Source organism: Magallana gigas, chromosome 3 (assembly GCF_963853765.1).
Source record: "Magallana gigas chromosome 3, xbMagGiga1.1, whole genome shotgun sequence".
Lineage (NCBI taxonomy): Eukaryota > Metazoa > Mollusca > Bivalvia > Ostreida > Ostreidae > Magallana > Magallana gigas.
The window spans coordinates 12,217,366-12,236,638 of record NC_088855.1 but is presented as its reverse complement, the minus strand read 5'-3'; the positions used below and the strand labels follow the sequence as shown (position 1 = coordinate 12,236,638).

At 34.1% G+C, this 19,273-nt stretch overlaps 1 protein-coding gene across 6 annotated transcripts; it reads right to left on the bottom strand.

Moving 5' to 3' along the window:
• Window positions 1–231: 231 nt before the first annotated feature.
• LOC105332298 (uncharacterized) lies at window positions 232–17,870 on the bottom strand. 6 transcript variants are annotated; one of them, XM_011434846.4, is made up of 8 exons: window positions 17,498–17,870; window positions 15,522–15,627; window positions 10,640–10,741; window positions 5,655–5,768; window positions 2,461–2,543; window positions 1,947–2,070; window positions 1,672–1,715; window positions 232–1,084 (listed from the first exon to the last, which is right to left on the bottom strand). In XM_011434846.4, exons 2-8 carry the CDS (start codon window positions 15,539–15,541, stop codon window positions 381–383), a joined length of 1,191 nt encoding a protein of 396 aa, XP_011433148.3. In that variant the 5' UTR covers window positions 15,542–15,627; window positions 17,498–17,870; the 3' UTR covers window positions 232–380. The 6 variants fall into 6 exon arrangements, with proteins under 6 accessions (XP_011433148.3, XP_011433149.3, XP_065934594.1 ...); XM_011434847.4 differs by lacking the exon at window positions 15,522–15,627 and having other exon boundaries at window positions 17,498–17,864; XM_066078522.1 differs by lacking the exons at window positions 15,522–15,627; window positions 17,498–17,870 and adding an exon at window positions 16,855–16,919.
• Window positions 17,871–19,273: the final 1,403 nt, after the last annotated feature.

Below are 19,273 nucleotides of genomic sequence, written 5' to 3'. Positions count from 1 at the left end.
TAATAAGCTCTGAACAAGATGCCAACCTTTGTAATTCAAAGATTTTGGTCCATCGGTCCCCGTCATGGATAGGTCAAAACGAAAACCGAATATGCAAAATTGTATCATTAGTACACAATTGTAAGTAGTTAAGGAAAAACGGTTTCTTTGGTTGATGTTTAAGATACTATCCGTAAACATATAACTAATTGGATACCACAAACAGAATACACTGAGTCTCTCACAACTGAATAATTGTACAACAAGTATGTTTTATTTAAGGCATTCGTACAACTCCACTGAAAATGTCAGAAATGATTTTAATGTTATGAAAAATAATTACATTTATAGACCATTAATACGAGTCTTGTTACAGACACATCACTCTAAATATACATTCTTCATTGTAATTCCTCGTACACTCCATTTTGAAAGAGAGAATTGCTAGTTGGACTCGCTTGGTCTTTTCCTGCAGACCTTGCGATTTCTTTCTCAGAAAGAGTGTCGTCTGACATGGGTGATGTCATCAAGTCTGAAGCAGAAATCTTAGCCGAGTCTGGCATATTCTCAGAAATACGAATTTCACAACTTTTGTTTTGGTCCTCAGCTTTCAAAGGCTGTAATAGTTCAATGGACGATGTTTTGTCATTAGGAAGGTTAATGTCAAACACCTCCTGCGTTAAATCGTCACTTAAAACATCGCCGGATTCGGCTCCGAACGCGGTATCTTTAATTTTTGTTGAGTCACTCTCATGGTTTTCCTCAGTGTCAAATAAACGTGTCTGCCCTGTCTCTTTCGCTGGTTTGGTTGTGTCTATTTCAACTAAATTCCCCTCATTTGAACTCCCTGGTTCACTGAATTCTCCGTTGCCATGGACACCGCACTGTGCTGGTTCCCTCCACTCTTTCAGCATTTCTTCGGGAGGGGCTGTTGGGGTTTTCTGATAAATATTGTCCCATGTCCCTCCTTTTATTGAAGGGGTTATGTCACAAATTTCTTCATACTCGGACTCCAGCACAAGTTTCCGTTCCTCTCCGAAATCTCCGATGACGTAATCATTTGGATCGGATCGCTCACCGTGGCAACCTAAACCAACAGGGGATTCTAAAATTTAAGCATGCCATTTTATAGAAATTAATTTAAAGAAAAATTCATATATATCCTGAGGAACAGTGAAATCGTCATAATTGTAGAATAAAAATGCGACAAATATTTAATTAAGGAATGTTACATTCAACTGACGCATTGTTATAAAAAATTGTTATTTGCAAAACTGGTATAAGTTATACCCTGTCCCAAGATATCCTCAATTCAAATTTTGCTTAATTACTCGATATTTGTAAATATGTCAGGGTTCAAACGATGTTCATTCAAAAGTATGAACATTTTTCAAGATTTCCCCTTTCCTCTCAGGTTAAGAAATGTGATGTCTACGGGGATTTTGCAATGGAGAAAAAAAGTCAATATTCCTCATTATAAATCTCCGTCAGAAATCAGTTTTCGTTTCTGTGAATATTTCCGAGTGAAAAATGATGTGTGAATGAAGTAAACTTAAATATTTTCCCTTTCATCTTTATTGGTTGCACTTCTTTCATTTGTATGTGTATTTTTATTAAAAATCGCCCAAATGTGGTGCATAAATTTTTATATCTTGGGACTGACTATAGTATTTGCTCGTGGAACTAACATACCTTCAGCATTTTCGTATTCCTTTTTATATGGACAAAAGATGAACCTGAAATACAATATTGTTAATTACATGTACATCAACACACAAGAGAATAACATTATATATATCATTTTAAACACTTTAATAGAATGTTATTTGTATGTTCGAATTACGGTATCTATCTTTTAACACATTGTACAAAGAACATACATTTTACAATAACTACCATCGAAATGAAATTCACAAGAATTTTTAACTTTTTTCATTATAAGTTGGCATTGATTTTAAGGTAGATACCCTGCGTTTTTCTTTCTGCAGACGCTGACCACTATGATGATGATAATTATGATGAAGGCAGCAGAGGCGCACCCAAATGTGATGGCTAGGAACCTCTCGTCCGACTCGTGGTGCGACTGTCCATCTATAATACAGGTTCGGTTATTGATGAGTACATGAGTACGTAAATGCTAGTATGGGTTAATTTGTTGTCTCTGTTTAGAATAATTCGTCAGGTACTGCTATACTACGGTTGAATTTGTTCATGGTAATCTGTCCTTCGTTGGTCATTGTCAATCGTAACGTCCGTAACAGATCGCACGACAGTCGTAACTTAGCATAAACTACTAATGGTGTGTCATGATAACCGATTCCTTCTTACAGCAAATATTTTTGGAAATAAAAAGGTTAAACAAATTTCATTTTGTGTGTTTATTTAAAAAAATTTAAATGTTTTATGACGAATTTGCCACAAATTTCTAAAACACTGGGTCTACCTTAAGCTTGAAATACCGGAAATTGCTGAAATACTCACCCGTTTTACAGTCTGTATCTCCCGGGCAGCATTCGTACACCAGTTTGTACTGGTGCTGTTGGTGAAGCTCAATGTATGTTATCCTATCGTGTACAAAAAAGTAAATCAAGTAAGTCAATGATCCCATTGTGCACAAAAGTAAATCAAGTAAGTCAGTGATTCCATTGTGTACAAAAGTAAATCAAGTAAGTCAATGATCACATTGTGTACAAAAAAATATATCAGTAAGTCAATGATCCCATCGTGTACAATAGTACATCTAGAAAGTCAGTGATCCCATTGTATACAAAATTGATATCAGTAAGTCAGTGATCCCATTGTGTACAAAAACTATATCAGTAAGTTAATGTTCCGATTGTGTACAAAAAGTATATCAGTAAGTTAATGTTCCTGTTGTGTACAATAAGTATATCAGTAAGTTAATGATCCCAATGTGTACAATAGAACATCTAGAAAGTCAATGATCCCATTGTGTACAAAATTAATATCAGTAAGTCAGTGATCCCATTGTGTACAAAAAGAATATCAAGTAAGTTAATGATCCCATTGTGTACAAAAAGTATATCAGTAAGTTCATGATCCTACTGTGTACAAAAAGTATGTCAGAAAGTTAATAATCCCAACGTGTACAAAAAGTATATCAGTAAGTCAATGATCCCAGCGTGTACAAAAAGTATATCAAGCAAGTAATTCATCATAGATTGTGCTAAGTATATATAAAATCAACAACCATGGCGTGACTGCAACCCTAGCAGATGAAATTCGATAAAAATTTGAGAATAGTAATATGAGTATTTGATGAAATATTGAAAAATGGCAATTAGAAGTTTCATTTTTCTTGCTCAAGTCAACCGTTCAACCTTATGTTTTTATATATTACGTGTATATATTTTTTTAAAAAGGTAGTCTGAATAAATAAATATTGCAAAACATAATTGTTTGGGCTAATGCAAACGTTACCAGTGAATGCTTTCTTGTTTCGATGAAACCATTAAAATAGATGCAGTGGAAAATGAATAATGATCCCTGTGGTATTTGTTCCATCGAATTGGTATTTTTCATAGATAGAGAGACTGAACCTAGCCATGCGTGAACAACCTTTATTGGTAGTCGAAGCACGTTACTTAGATTAATTAAATTAGCGTGTTCTGTATATTGTGGAGTAACCGTGAATGCTGATACAACCGGAACTGAAATGGCATTGTATTTTATTCATTCTCTCTACTGATAGGGAAAATGCACATCTTTCCCTTGAGAGAAACTGTACAAATATTCAGCAATTCCATTATAAACTTCTGCTAGAATCCTATGAGGAAAAAAGGAGAATAAATTTTTTTTATTCTATCTGTTGACTGTTCCTATTGATTTTATTCGGCTGCTGTTATGAAGGGGATGGACGGAAGGGAGATAGCAGAAATAAGACGGGATACTGAGGATAAAGATGGCGATGATTTCCTTTCCTATATCTCCGTCTAGTCGTCATCTGTCTTGAAGCAAAAGCCCAGCTACCGACTTCTTACAGATCGCTCTGATTAAAATGGCAATTTATTCGGCCAAAACTTCCATAACGGGACATAAAATTTGTACAGCTTACGATAAATAGCCCTCCCTTTATTGGACTTTGTTCTTGATTAATGACCTCAAACGTTTCCACATGACAAATTAAAAGACATTTAGGTAGAGATTTCTGATAACGGCTCCCTACTCAGTAGCCTTTGTCGCTATGAAATTGATGTACTATTACGAGAATTCCAAACACTTCTTTGGCATAGGGCAAGAAATTCAGGGGCATATTGTTTGGATTTCTGGAGAAAAAAGGATCTTGATTCCTCGCTAATGGAATCAATTGGTTTCTGCCATAATAGGGCGATAAAATAAAATAGGCACTTTTATCCTGCAATGGTAAATATGGACCATCAACATCCCGCACTGTTTGTTTCTTCCAAATGTTATTTGATGCAAAGGGCTATGAGTCTTCAATGTTTCAGAGGTTGTTTGCTTGATGTTTTATAAGAGGGATTCAAAGCATATAAAACAAGTACTTCAAAGAAATATCCAAACATCACCAGGGGTTTAATTTGAAATTGCATAAAAACTGAAATCCTGTTTTCCCAAGCTTTATTTCCATTTTATAAACATAGGAGAATATCCGTCATTAAAGTAATCAATTTCAACATCGTTCAGATTTTTAACAATGGTAGCACTATGGTTGTCTTCCACTTTTAAATTGATTTAGTACTTTGCTTACAATAAGTCCGATGTAGCATAACGAAGTTTACATGAAGGTACTTCATGGGAGATGCATTTATAACACTTTGGGCTATCGAGCTATTGAAATGAAACTACAATTTTTCTTTCCAAAAATTGAGAGTTTTAAAAGTAACGGTTCCATATCAAGGTATAAAGAATGGCCCGATTGGGAAGATACTTCTGTTGGCGTTATACCTTGATATGAGTATAAATGTTTTCTATGTACTATATGTGGCGGAATAACGAAGTGTTAGTGTTCATCAGATAGCTTTACTAACATTTGCTGTTGAAAGCTGATCTGATTCTATTATTTCTATTATTATAGTACAAGGGAATAAGGTGCATCGTGATAAGATATGCTCCAAGAACGAAAATAGAGTTATTTAATTTTCCTTTCCGTAATGATGATTTTCATCAAGGAGGATCCATTGACTTCTAATGTTGTCTGGGCACAATCAAGCCATTTAAAACTGACAAGAGCAGAACTTAATTATTTTAAACCTCCATTTTCTTATCAAAATTACCAAAAGGTGCACATTCTAAGACCCCCCCCCCCCACCCCCACATACTTGAGAGTTGCAACTAAGAGCATATCCTGCTGTGGCAACAATGAATTCGCACTATTCTAAATTTTCGATCGTGAGTCTCTTTTGTATTACATTTCAATAACTTGATTCACCGATTGGTTTTACGAAATGAGGGCCCCATAGCACTCGCCATGTGCTCACGTGTCATACCCCGTGTGTCATACCCCACGTGCTAGTATTAATTCGAGAAAGAGGTATTTTGGGTTTTTTATATGTGAATATAAAATTAAAATTCATTTTTATTTCTTCGGCTATGTATATAAAACCTGTATGTTTTAATTTTTGCAATAACACTCTAGTTTATTAAAAACCCACATTTCGACAAATACGTGCAAAGTATCAATTTCCTCCACTTACTGGTACTTGGTTCCACAGTCGTCACGTGTGACCCAGGTCCAGGCGCGGTCCCAGTTCGAACATTTGGCGGGAATACGTCTGGTCTGTGGTACCTTGGTGGTCACACCCTCCACCCTGAAAGAAAAAAAAATCTCCAATCAGTTTACCACAGACAACTATATTTTAAAAGGTTGTGACAATTGCAGTTACATTGCTGATGACATTCCTAAAAATAATTAAAGAACTGTATTATAGTCTGTATATTTCATTAGAAAATGGAGATTTAAATCCCTTTAAATCTCAGAGAGAGAGAGAGAGAGAGAGAGAGAGAGAGAGAGAGAGAGAGAGAGAGAGGGAGTATTAAGTACAACAAATAACAGACAGACAAAATAACCAAACACATATAAATAATTCACTAAAACTAAAAATAAAACCAACAAAAGCGAATCACAATACCCTTGCTTTGTTACATTCGATTTCTAATTTAAGACACAATAGATTTATTTAAAATGACAATAATATTCTAATCATTATTATCAAATGCACTAGGACAACATAAAATTCAAATTGTTTATATTCCAGATCATGTTGCTGGGCGAAAAGACTAACAGTCATTTGTTTCAAGAAACATGGGAATACTGTTTTGTGTGAAAAATCATTTCATTTTCAGGACTCATTCTTGCAGGAAATTAAAATCCTCTGACGGAGAAAATCAATCTTTTTAATCATCGTAAATCAGTATGAAATCTGTATGGCTTTGGAATGATATTATTTCGTGACATATGAAAAGATGACAATTTTTTCATCCTTGTCATTTTCAGTAACATTAATCAACACAATCCCCAGACATTCCCGGATACTCATGATGTAAGCAACGCTATCTGAAGCTTTCACGGAACATTTCAAGTCTTTTTTCCAGTATCCATGAACTAAAATTTAATTAATTCTTTTTTACAGCATACATGCATCTTTACTTTAAAAATATCGCTGTGCAAGTTACGGTTTAATAAGATCATCAAAGGGGTCGTCATAAAATTTCATGAAATGTTGCATGTTATATATATAGATACCGGTACTTGTTACAATTTCGTCTGCTTCCTCATATGATAGTTTTCCTATCTGTCATTCTCTGAACATAAAGCTGAAATTCTGGTTTAAAAAATCCCAAACATTTGATTAGATATATCTGAGAGGGGTTTTTATTTATCTGAGAAAGAAATTTTTAAAGATTGGGGCGCAATATATCCAATTTTCGTGAATCATTTTTCTTTTAGGGTTTCGATTTTCCAGATCACTGGAGAACTAATTTTCCTGGATCAAATGATCGCCAAGATTATGCATAATTCGCAGATCTTTGACAATCGCATCAGACTCATCACAACAACTCTAGTGATCTGAGCTAACTTCATATCTATTAAATTATTCCAGCATGTTAAAACCATCAGAGATTTTCCATGCCAGTTTTGATGATGGATTAGAAAAATGCTATGAAGTCGCGTGAATGTTCGTTTAATCAAATTGGCCTTGCTCTTTAAGGGGGTTTACGCTGCCTTAAGGTTGACCGCTTCCTCAACACACTGCCGTTTAGTAGAAGTGATTAAATCAGCGTCCATGTCCCTATCCTGTTATGCTGGAAAAACATCATCTTAATCGAAGCATCAGCTCCATGATTTGCCAGATAATCTACTGGGGTGTGTGTCCAACACAAAATTTAAAACTAATACTGTAAAAGCTGGCTTATAAGGAAGTCTTGTAAATTGAGGACTTGAATTTTATATAACTTTGTATCCATGTAGGAAAGCATTAATTAAGATGGGGGGAGTGGTTGTTGTTAAACAAAAGATGGTTCAGATAGTAATATTACAGATGTTGAAAATGAACGTGCTTATTTTTTATTAAAGTTTTTTTTTGTCAGCAGGAAATATGAAACTGCGATGAACGACAGGCAAGAGTTTTCTTAAATCCTATTAACTGAACATTATTTCACACATCTATGACTGTCACATGTAATTGTACCCTCTGATATATTACCCAGATTCATGCTCGAATATTGATTAAATACAAATTCTAGCATGTTGTCTCCAGTACTAGAATAATTTTTTAAACCGATGTCTCTTCCAGAAATCATGTATTTTCTATGAATTTAAGAACCTTCAGGCATGTTCACTAGTATAGTCTTTCCTTTCCTGACAGAACAGTCGTCCTTAGAGTTCTAAAGATATGACATATAGGATAAAAAGTTGGAAAAACCAAGATAGAAAAGTCTTCAGATGTAGCTCTACGGTATCTTAGAAACATCTGAAGTTAGGACATCTATTTTACTTAGAGATATGTTTTTCTTCACATTTATATCTACAATACATATGTAAAATTTGGAAGACATTTGCAACGCGAAAAAAAATCCCTATCCTCTGACACAGAAAAATATCTATTAACACGATGGCACCAGTAGTATATCTCATTTTATTGTATATTTGTCTCAAGCCACGGTCCGGAATCCGCATTTATCTCATATGCAGATGGGAGAGGATCGTACATAGTGGCGTGTTTTGCGACGATGATATTCGTGCATCTTTTTAATTAATAATTATTAAGGTAACAGAACTTGCAAATGTTATCTGGTGTGGTACTGAAATTTTTTTATTTTGTCGCCAATTTAGTTAATTTCATTTGAAAATTGATGTATTAGTCTTTTGATATCTACAACTTTTGGATGTTTAAGAAGTTATAAAATTAAGCACTGTACTATTTTTGCAATTTAACTCTAGTCTATAGAGCGTGTGTGAATAAGATTGTCGATATCTATTGTTTTGATTTGAAATTTTATGAACATCATATTTAAAATTGTCCAATGACGTAGTCAAATAAAAAAAATTTAAAAAAAATATTTTTAAAGTGTATGTACTTGTTTATTTCCCTAAAACGTTCCAATGATGTTTGAAAAAATGAAATGTCTAATGTACATGGATTGTTGGTCATCAATATTCAAACTTATTAAAAAAAAAAATTCATTTTACTCAAAAATATCATTACAAAAATATTAAGCAAAAACCCACTCAGATTAGGAAAATCGTTGGAGTTCGATCTAAAATTGACTCTAGACTATCTTAAAGTTCTGGTAAGCATATATACCAATTCGAGCTTATTAATAGCGATATATAGTGGTAAATATGCATAGCTAAGACAGTAGACTATCTTAAAGATCTGGTAGGGATATACCAATTCATGTCAATATGTCTTAAGTACTGAACTTATTAATAGCGACATAGTGTTAAATATATGCATAGCTGAGAATAGGTTTTTTTAAAAGAAATGTTAATCATGTTTGTATCGCATTTTTAATACATAAGATACCGGACATCACTTACAGGATGTATTTAAGGAATAATTTCATGTAGTTGATTTAGTCTATGTAACGGAACAAATATACCCGTTTAATTCTTGTTTTCAGAGAAGGGAAAAATCTATATCCACGAATTTCTGTAGCAAACTATCGGACAAATAAAGGTTCATTACACTCTAAGCAACCAAGCCGAAATACATCTTGGTCTGAATAATGAATGGATAAAAAGAATATCAGAATTTAGACAATGGTCCCCAAGAGACAACTAAACAGTTTCATGCTTTTAGCTTGCTTGAGTAGCCAGTAATTGAAAATGACAGAATAACAACTTAAAGAGCCTTAACGTTTTTAGCGAGGTTGCACATGACTATAACTCGCCAGCGTTGGATTATGAGGGAACTCTCCCCAGGGACCTTTAAAAGATTTACTACGGTAGACAAGGAAATAACTTGGGTGATGTTTTCACATTTCTGTTTTCATTACTTAAATGGAATATTAGGGCATTTTTTCATTGCTTTTTGCATGTTTCTTTTTGTCACTCCCAGAGATCTAGAGGAAATTTGTCAATTTGGGTTTTGTGTGGAATATGATAGGAAAGATCTTTTCAGTTACACTTTCGCTCTTTCGGTATTTTTTTTTTCAATCTCTAGATTGCAAAGAACGATATTGATTTCCAATATTCAATTACTGACTTGTTGCTATCCTTTTGAAAAAATACAGTAATAACAATTCAAAAGCAGCAGTTCAACAAAAAAAAAAAGGAAAAAAATCAGTCGCCATCATCAATGTATGAATTATGCATGTTGCTCTTACATTAGCATTCATTGCTAAAAGCTTTCTAAGGATTACGATTTTTTAGATTAACAAATTACTTTTCTACTTTTTCAATCCTTTTGACGACTTGGTTAGAAGAAAAATTTACATAATGAAAAATATGTCTGCGCTTTATATTCTTTTAATGCAAATTACATGATGCTGGGATTCATACTTTTATTTATCTAAAAGTCCGAGACTGGGTTATTTGTATTTGCTTATCTCCCAATTATTTTGATTCTTTGATGGGCTAACGGATAAAAACAATGTAGCAATATCAAAATTAAAATCTACTGTCTTTTTAATTTTTAAATTGTCTGTCATATTGAACAAATTATAAATATCTTTTCTACATTCTTGTTTTTGTTTTGTTTTATCACACGTGCTTGTTTTCTGTATTTATCTGTGTATTAATATGTATATGTGCTCGTTAGTGTACCTCATGTACTTGTGGTCTGGTTTCGAATAAACAATATTTTGATTCTAAGGTTTTTGAAAAACTGTCCGAAAAAAAACTGGAAAATCGGCCAGTACATTTCTTAGAATATCATATCTGATAAAATCTCATTCTTATTTTTAAGTATATGTATATGTACAAAACAATATAAAAATAGTGACAAAAAATTATTGAGCAAGAGACATTTTAGAATATTTTTCCTCTTTGTTTTAAATCTTTAAATACACCCCCTTTCTATTATTCTGAAGAACGTTAAGCCTCATCGTTTGCATGAGGACATAAAGTACTGTTTGTCTAAACTGTAATCCCCAGACCAAAGTTTTAAGAATAACATAGATACACGGAATAAAACCTTATACTTAATATCTTGCTTTTAAAAAGTCAGTAATTCACCTCTTTGTACACATTTTTTGGTCTGCAGAGGAAGGCGGCACGGCGATGAATAAGATACAGAGCAGAGACAGGGAGGAGGAGAAGGCCCACGTCATCCCGATCCTGAAAGATAAGTCAATGTATATATCAAAAGAACTCTGTTCAGCTCAATGCTAGATAAAAGGATGATTGTAAATTTTAACTACCACGATGATTTAAAAAAACCCAATACGATAATACTGGTATACTAGTATGAGAGAGAGAGAGAGAGAGAGAGAGAGAGAGAGAGAGAGAGAGAGAGAGAGAGAGAGAGAGAGAGAGAGAGAGAGAGAGAGAGAGAGAGAGAGAGAGCTGTCTGAGAAAATGTTTGCTTTAAATACAGGATACAATTCCTTTTTATATTAATATTGTTTAGTTTGTTCGGTTAATTTATAAATTGACGACTTGCTCAATTTTGTCGATTAAAACATTTTTTACGTCACGTTGAAACGTTTAAACAAAAAATAAATACTTTTTAACTTCTCGAGGTGTACTTTTCATCCATATCATTTTGAAATCAATCAATATTGTATACGCTGATCAGAATATTTCATTTAGAAAACACTTAAGAATTTTAACAAAAATTATTTACCTTCCAGGTTTCACGGTATACATACTTTCCGCTATTGAATTTTTCAACTGTAATTTTGCTGGCAAAAACATTAATTTTTAAAGACAAAAATTACGCATCAGTAATATCATGGAACTTATCTAAACCGACGCGGCACGCAACGCTCTATATATAAGAGCATTAATGATTGAACGTTTTAAAGAACATAAAAATCGCGCGTGCGTTTTCCCTCGTGATTTAGGAACCACAGATACATTTCTCACAGCAGGTTGCGAAGAACCCTGTTGCAAAACTCTTAAGTGCAGGAGACAAAATAGAAGAAAATCTCATTAAAAACGGGGAATCTACCTTAAACCCTATCCCGTTTTTCGCATCAACCGTTAGGAGCCATCGATTCACTATAGTAGTTGAGGGTGTCGATGCGTACTTTGATGTTCAATGTGTTAAGAAATTGGTCAGTGATCTCGTGGGACGTTATTCCCAAAATCAGACATGGTTTGATACGGAATACTTGTCGATCTCGCCGTGCATAATTTACTATTCTCAATATGATCACTAAGTGACTATATTTTACAAAGAAGTAAAATCGCCGCTGCTTAACCGTTCAAAACGTTGATAAATATCTTGCAATATACTTATAACTGAATTGACGGTAATTATTTTTTATTTACTAGCATTCCTTCTTTGCCAGCTCATATCCCAATTTACAGAGGAAGGGTTCAAACTACAGGACATTTGATTGAACGGGCTGATTATTAAAAATTACACACTGTACAAAAATCTTGTATGTCTTTAGAGATAATTCAAAAACATCAATTAACAACTTTGTATAAGCTTAAAACTTAATGATTTCGTAAAACTTCATCTCTTGCATCGATCCTTTGATACTGAGATTGTTTGTCAAAGACAGCTACTTATTGAATATTTTTTCCATTAAAATTTTAACTATGGGGAATATTAAGCGAGAAGAGTTTCGGATTTTAATTATTCCACAGCAATCCGTCAAATAAACGCCATATGAATTGTTCACATTCTCATGTTTTAAAAATCTTTATTAGCGCTGTATTACTGAAATATTCCAGACACTTGTTAATTATCAGCTGCGATTCGAGGTTTAAACATTGGAAACCGATACCTTTTATTGACTAAGTCTTTCGTAGGTTGTTTGAAGTAGAATCTTAAAAATAAATAAAGTATTCTTTAAGTTATAGGCGTTATATAAAATGGCAAATATTCATAAACTCTTGCGTTTGATTACAATATACGTGAACTTGTGAACAAATAGAAATACTAGTGATTGACTATTTGCGGGTCTGATACTAGAAATCCTTTTCCTTATGCATTTTACTGTTTGTAAATGTGTTACATTTAAAAGTTTAAAATCAAAAGATTATTAAAGGTAGTTTATAAATCTTTGATTTTAAATTTTGATTGTAACAAATGTATCATTATAACTGTTTGGTTGGAATAAATGATTCTGAACAAAAGTACAATTCGGGTAAATATTAAGAATGTCTATTGCATATGATTGTGTAGACACACTTGGTTTAAGACAAAACTTTGATTTTTATAAATTCTGCTTGAGAGAGAGAGAGAGAGAGAGAGAGAGAGAGAGAGAGAGAGAGAGAGAGAGAGAGAGAGAGAGAGAGAGAGGGGGGCTTCATTTATCGGCTGATTTAATGTCCAAGACCGTAGGTGTCTTTGTGAGTTGCGTGCAGGCGTGCCCGGAGTACAATTCTCTCGCCGGGTACTTAAATATTTGATAGAGAAGCATTAGATAAAGAACACATGGTAATCAACGGTTGAGAGTGTGTATGATCTGTTCATACATTATTGATGCACCCATGGGATACAAGTTTGGAGGGTTTTAAAGATAAAGATTTTGGCTTCCGCTATTTGCATACGTAATTCATCTTCAGAAACTGGAGATACCGATGTTTCCTTTTTTGCAAAGATAAAAGACGCGTGTAGTAAACAATAGATTTGTATTTTATGGTGGGTTATAATAGAATGTTAATGGATGAGGAACGTTTAGAAGCTTGCAAAGATTTCGTCTTGTTTCAATTTTAGCAGGTTTAGTTGGATTTGAGAAACAAAGATATATTCTAGTTCGTCTGACAACAAACAGGCTGATGACATGATTTTTAATGGATTAATCTAATCAAATATTGTCCAAAAAAATTGAAATGCAAATTATTTTTCTTCTGCAGTTACACAAACTGATAAACCGTGTCAACTTTAAAAGACAGGGCCATGAAAACCCACGAGTCTGATCGGCTTCAATTTGTGTTTCACTAGCTATAAATCAATAAGATCAAGCAATTGATGTCACTTTGATTTGACAAACAAGATCTTCTTCTCGCCTTCTTATTGATTAACAAGGATCTAAGCTGTCCGATCGACAAAAGTAACGCGCGTACATTTTCACTAACGAATTCTTAATTGACATGATTAGAGACGATCGGAAACCACGTTGCTTTGCGAAGTAGGAGACGAAATGGAATAAGTGCACAGCGCACGGCAGAAAAGTTCATCAAATAATTGCTTTCCATAACACAGGAAAACTTTATTTGCTAATCCTCCAAGAAACGCGAAGTATTAATCCCAAGCATAAAAGCAAGATTAATTTTTCCCAATCGTTTCTGATGCTAGTATAGTGAACATAAGGTAGGAGTTTGAGAATCTGTTAATGTGTTGGATCTTGAGTCTGTCATACGAATGTGACAAAGCATTGCCTCGTGTTATAAGATTATAGCAACTGCGTGCACAATAAGAACGGAATCACGCCTTCTGGTGACAATGAATTCCGAGATCACTAATATTCGCTGATCCTCTGATCACGGATATCTCGCCAAAAAAAATCACCTTTGAATTTAAAATGGTCGAAAATATTAGCGTACTTTTTATTATATGAATGCAAAATTACAAATTCCACAAATACATATGTACTTTTATGAATTAAAGAAATACGACGTAGAGACACGTTAAAACGTTCATTCTTTAGGCACAGCCAATGCACGTGAGAGTATTTACTGAGTAAGTTAATTAGTACATGTAATGACAAAGAATCACATACAAAAATGTAATTACGAAGTCCTGCCTGTAACTACTTTAAAAGTACATTTTCAAAATAGTTTTTTTACTGAAAAGATTTTTTTTTTTAATCTGACAAGGTGTCAGCTTTTTCTCAAAGTTTTCGGGGCAGCTTTTAAATAACATCGCACCATTTTCCCTGTGTCTGAGAGTGTTCCATTCGCCATACTGATTAAAGATTTTAATTATCAGAGTGATTAGTTAAAACTTTTTTTTCTTGCGCACGAGAGAGCGATGCTAATGAAAATACGGGTCTTTCACCATACTTAGGTTTGAAGAAATGAAATAGACTGTACTTCATTATTGGTAAAAGACCGAATAGAGAACTTCGATTGCTTAATAAGAAATCCGTCTAATGACGATCTTAGGCTTGAGCTGTAATCAGAGGAAGTTAGCCAAATAAAGTGAAAACTCAGTGGTTATTATTTGACATATTTTGAAGGAGGAAGAGCATAATGATATTGAATTTCTTGCAAAAATCAGAGGTCATAATCTGTTCTATAATATAATTGAACCATGAAGTAATATATATTGAGAAGATTTTCTTCGAATATAAAGGAATTGGCCGGTTCACTGTTGCCTTTTTTGGTGCTTCATCGAGGAATTGCAGTTCATAGGTTCTAGGTAGGCGCTCTATAAACATTGCACTGTACGTTCCACAATGTTTGTTTAGTTAAAACTGTCACATTGTGTCTTGAGGCAAACGTTAAAATCGAAATCGCAACAAAGCTATGCACAGTTTCATCAATCCTACTTTTGAATTGTATTGCTAATCAGGTGAGGTGTTTACCTTATATCAATCACACCGTTCTGACACGTGAAATCGAGAAAAACCGGATCGCATCCAGTGAAATGGTGGAACATTTGTGTTTTAAAAGTGTGAAGCAATCGTTTTTTATTTTCTTTCGTGTGCACAATCGACAAATCCCAGCGGATATTTAATTGAATTATTCAATAAATGCAAAACTCCGAACGAAGTCTCATGCCCCCCGGCCTCACGTAATCACTGCAGAAACATTTCTACAAATTAACAAAGCTATTTAATGGTTAAAATGCATTTGAGAGTTTGAAATACGCTCATCCGCTTCTTTTCAATAAAACACAATCCAGGAAAGAAAGTGAAACATTCATCGATGTACTAATTTATTTAAATTTCCACCATAAATTGTGATTTTAAGAAGATAAGTCTCTTTACTGCACCTTCTAGGGAGCAGAGGCATTGAATGACGTCACGATCCAAGGCAGACGACAGAAAGGGACTTCGGAGGCCATTAGCAGATTTGCGCGGTCATGTGCATAAAATAATCTACAATGACACAAATTAACGGATATGTTTTCATTTGCAGTTGCATATGACGGATTTACGATGTTTTCGATAATTATCGGAAACTATCGGTAGTGTCTAATTAGTAAACCGAAAGTTAGCAGCTCAAAAACGTATCTTAATTTCTAGTAGCCAATTGGTAAGATCAATATGTGGCAAATTATGTATTTCTCCTCTAACATGGTAAAAACTAATCGTTTACACCATATAGTTCGAATAATTGTCACCTGCAGATTAATAAGCCAGGGTCGGTTTGAAAACATGAACGGTTTCTATGTCTGCACATGTATGAGAGAGTGCATGTGTTGAATTCCATAGTTTATAAAATGAAATAAATACGTATTGAATAGCGCCCAAGGCCTCTTGATCAATGCATTGTTTTCAGATTAGGCGTCTTTTGTTGTTTATCTATGGATTATTTGCGAGGAAAATCGGAAAAATGAATCTTTAATGAACGTCACCAAAACCTTTTCAAGAGCGTCTACAGTGAATTTGAAAATGGTTCAACTAGCGCAGACACAAAAGAAATCGTTGTCAGCAGACCTTTTTTTATTTAAATTTTAAAGTTTTCGAATTTCATAATTATTCGTTGCTTTGCAAAGTCAGAAAACATAAGGTTAACCTTTATCAAACCTATTTAGTCAATGTACTATATGGTCAGGCAAACGGATTTGAAATGATTGTATACAAATGAACAAACAAAATTGGCCCATCACCTATTACATTACCATATGATATGAACTCATCGTCTGCGTTCATGAGGTCCCTCGGAGAGTCTCCCATAATCGCAATTAGAAGCAAAAATTCAAAATTGCATATCATAACTTTTATTTTATTCAAAATAACTCCCAATAATCTGGATAAACAGCTAATTTTCGGTGACAACTAGATTTCCCTTTCCCAAAGGACTTGCATTCTCCACGATTTCCCCAACAGCTAATTTCGTTTTATGTCCCCAAGTGTACGCAAAGCTTCGCCTTTGGAGCACTATAATTCGTGTAAACTTTCTATCCAGACAATTCGTAGTCCAAGACAGCGACGTTTCAGTACGTTGTCAGAAATTTCTAATTTTACCTCGAGGGATGAATTCACTTAATGCTATCCGTGGAACACAACCCAGAAACAATAAATGTACAGTTTCCAAATGAGACTCCCCAGACATCCAACAAAGCATGTCTAACATCACCCAAAAACAAGCCTCATCATTACCTTTAACTAATGTGACTATTCCATGTTTCTATCAGTTCCATGTATGTATCAATTATAAAGTAGGCAGAGTATGCTCATTGCTTAAGGATACGTTTTTCTGACCTCTTAGAAGAGAATAATAAATTCTTCCCGTCTAGCTAGAAGCCTAACCAGTCCTGGTTTGGCGATTTGTTATTTCGATTCCATTAGGGAAAGATCTCTTAATGGTAAGTCTTAAAAGCTATGGCGATGTTGTAGATGCCTAAACAGTTAACTATAGGCAAAAATAGTTTTCGATCTGTCCTTTTTCTTGCTATTAGCTAAAGTATCATCCGAAAGAAAAGTAGTCGGAAATACGGCTATTATAAATGTCATGTGTTGGTGAAAGTGCATTTTACAGAAGTATGCATGGTTTTGGTCGTTTTATTTTTTTTTTCTTTGTTCAGTTTGTTTCTTACAGGTATTTAATGTTCCTATTTTTATTATTCCTATTAACTTTAATGGTCCTAAAATACTATCATTGAACTTCTGTACGAGTCCAACCTCCTTTAAAATTTACCACAGGTATAGTTGGTGAAGTTCATGCATTATTTTTATTAACTATATTGAATATTTAAAAGAGGAAAAAAAATATTTGTTTTGAATTAAATGCAAAGTGTCTTACCTGTTATGATTTCCTAACTGTTAAATGTTTTCCAAATCCCAACAAATATCAGCGTCCTCCTCCGATATAAAGCAGCAATGTAATGAAACCACATTCAGCGCTAAATGGTTTTCAATATCGGAAAGCTTCTCTCGGACGCAGATCAATATTGATCTTCATTTTGCTTTAATATCCAGAGTTTGTTCTATAATTCAATCACCAGGGCTGTTCTAAGTGTCCTCCGAGCTTTGCATTTAACCACTACCATAATCCCGTCCCTGCTGATAGTAAGACATATCACTGCGCATGTGCATACCATTAGAGACTGCTGGAGTCCTTTTGCCGCGCTCTAAATGGTTGTTAAATTCTCAAATTTTATTTTCAGGGTAAAAGATTACTTTGTTTTTCGGGGATCGAAGATTGATTGGATTATATAGAAATCATTAGCGGTATGCGTGTTTCTAACTGTACGGTATTAGCGTTTAATTTCCGCTGACGATCGTATCCATTTTGACGTGCGACTGCGACCATGCCATCTCAACATCCTCTTATTCAATTAATCGCATTAGAATCCCAGCAGTGGAAGCAAAAGCAAATCCTGTCATTAGTGGTGGAGATACGAACGGTACCTAAAAGCTACGGGTAGAGAGAGAGAGAGAGAGAGAGAGAGAGAGAGAGAGAGAGAGAGAGAGAGAGAGAGAGAGAGAGAGAGATGTTAATTAAAGAATGGATGCCCGGTATTAAGGTTATAAATCTTGGTTTTATCTTGCCTACTTTGTGCTATGACAAATGAGTAATTACTACACTGATTATTTGTATTTTTCATTTTCGTCATACGAGTTGTGATAAAAGCCAAAAGTCAATAGTTTTCAAGTGATATCATGACTTCGGAAGCTGAACCATGCATAAATTGGGATAAGAGGGGTATCTCTTATCCCACTCATAAAAATAAATACGCCCGAGCATCAGAAAATTCAGATTTATTATTTTCTATCAGTGCATTGCCTGGAAAATTAAAAAAGTAAATTGTCAAGAACAAAAGCTTTGATAACACAACGGGGGCTCTTTAAAAAAATCGATGCCGACTGTCTTCGTTGAAATGATACGGCGAAGCCTTAGACAAGAGTTGATTTTGCCTCTCTAATTTGAAAAAGAAATAAATCAAACCACCATATTTATCTGTCAAAGTTTTAAATATTAGCCCAGTATCATTTTTCTTTCACCCTTTAGTTGTGCGTGTTAATTATTTGCCGCGTCTCCAACGGAAAAACATCGATATTAATTAAAGCTAAACAAACAAACTCGTATAAATTGGTTATATTAAGTTCGTGTCGTAAATATCCGGAATATAGACCTATTTAAACAGTTCTATGCATAAAAATATAATGACAAACGAGAGTGTATTTGATCACAATATCCGGAATATAGACCTATTTAAACAGTTCTATGCATAAAAATATAATGACAAACGAGAGTGTATTTGATCACAGTCCCATAACACTAGCATACACAAATAAGCTTTTTTCCTTGCTATTTTTTATATTCCTCATAAGGCTAATTTGCAGTGGCAACAGACAGGGAGAAAAAAACGTCTATATTTGGGATATTAACTCAATTACCATGACAAGAAATCTATACAATATATATCATTATAAAAACAATGCAGCATATATAGACTTCGTCAGAAAACAACGGTGTGCTCTTTATACACGTTTTTATTTGCGATATTTAACGTGAGAAATATAAAATTCATAAAAATAAATTAATTGAGTGAAATAACATAGTGACAATATATTT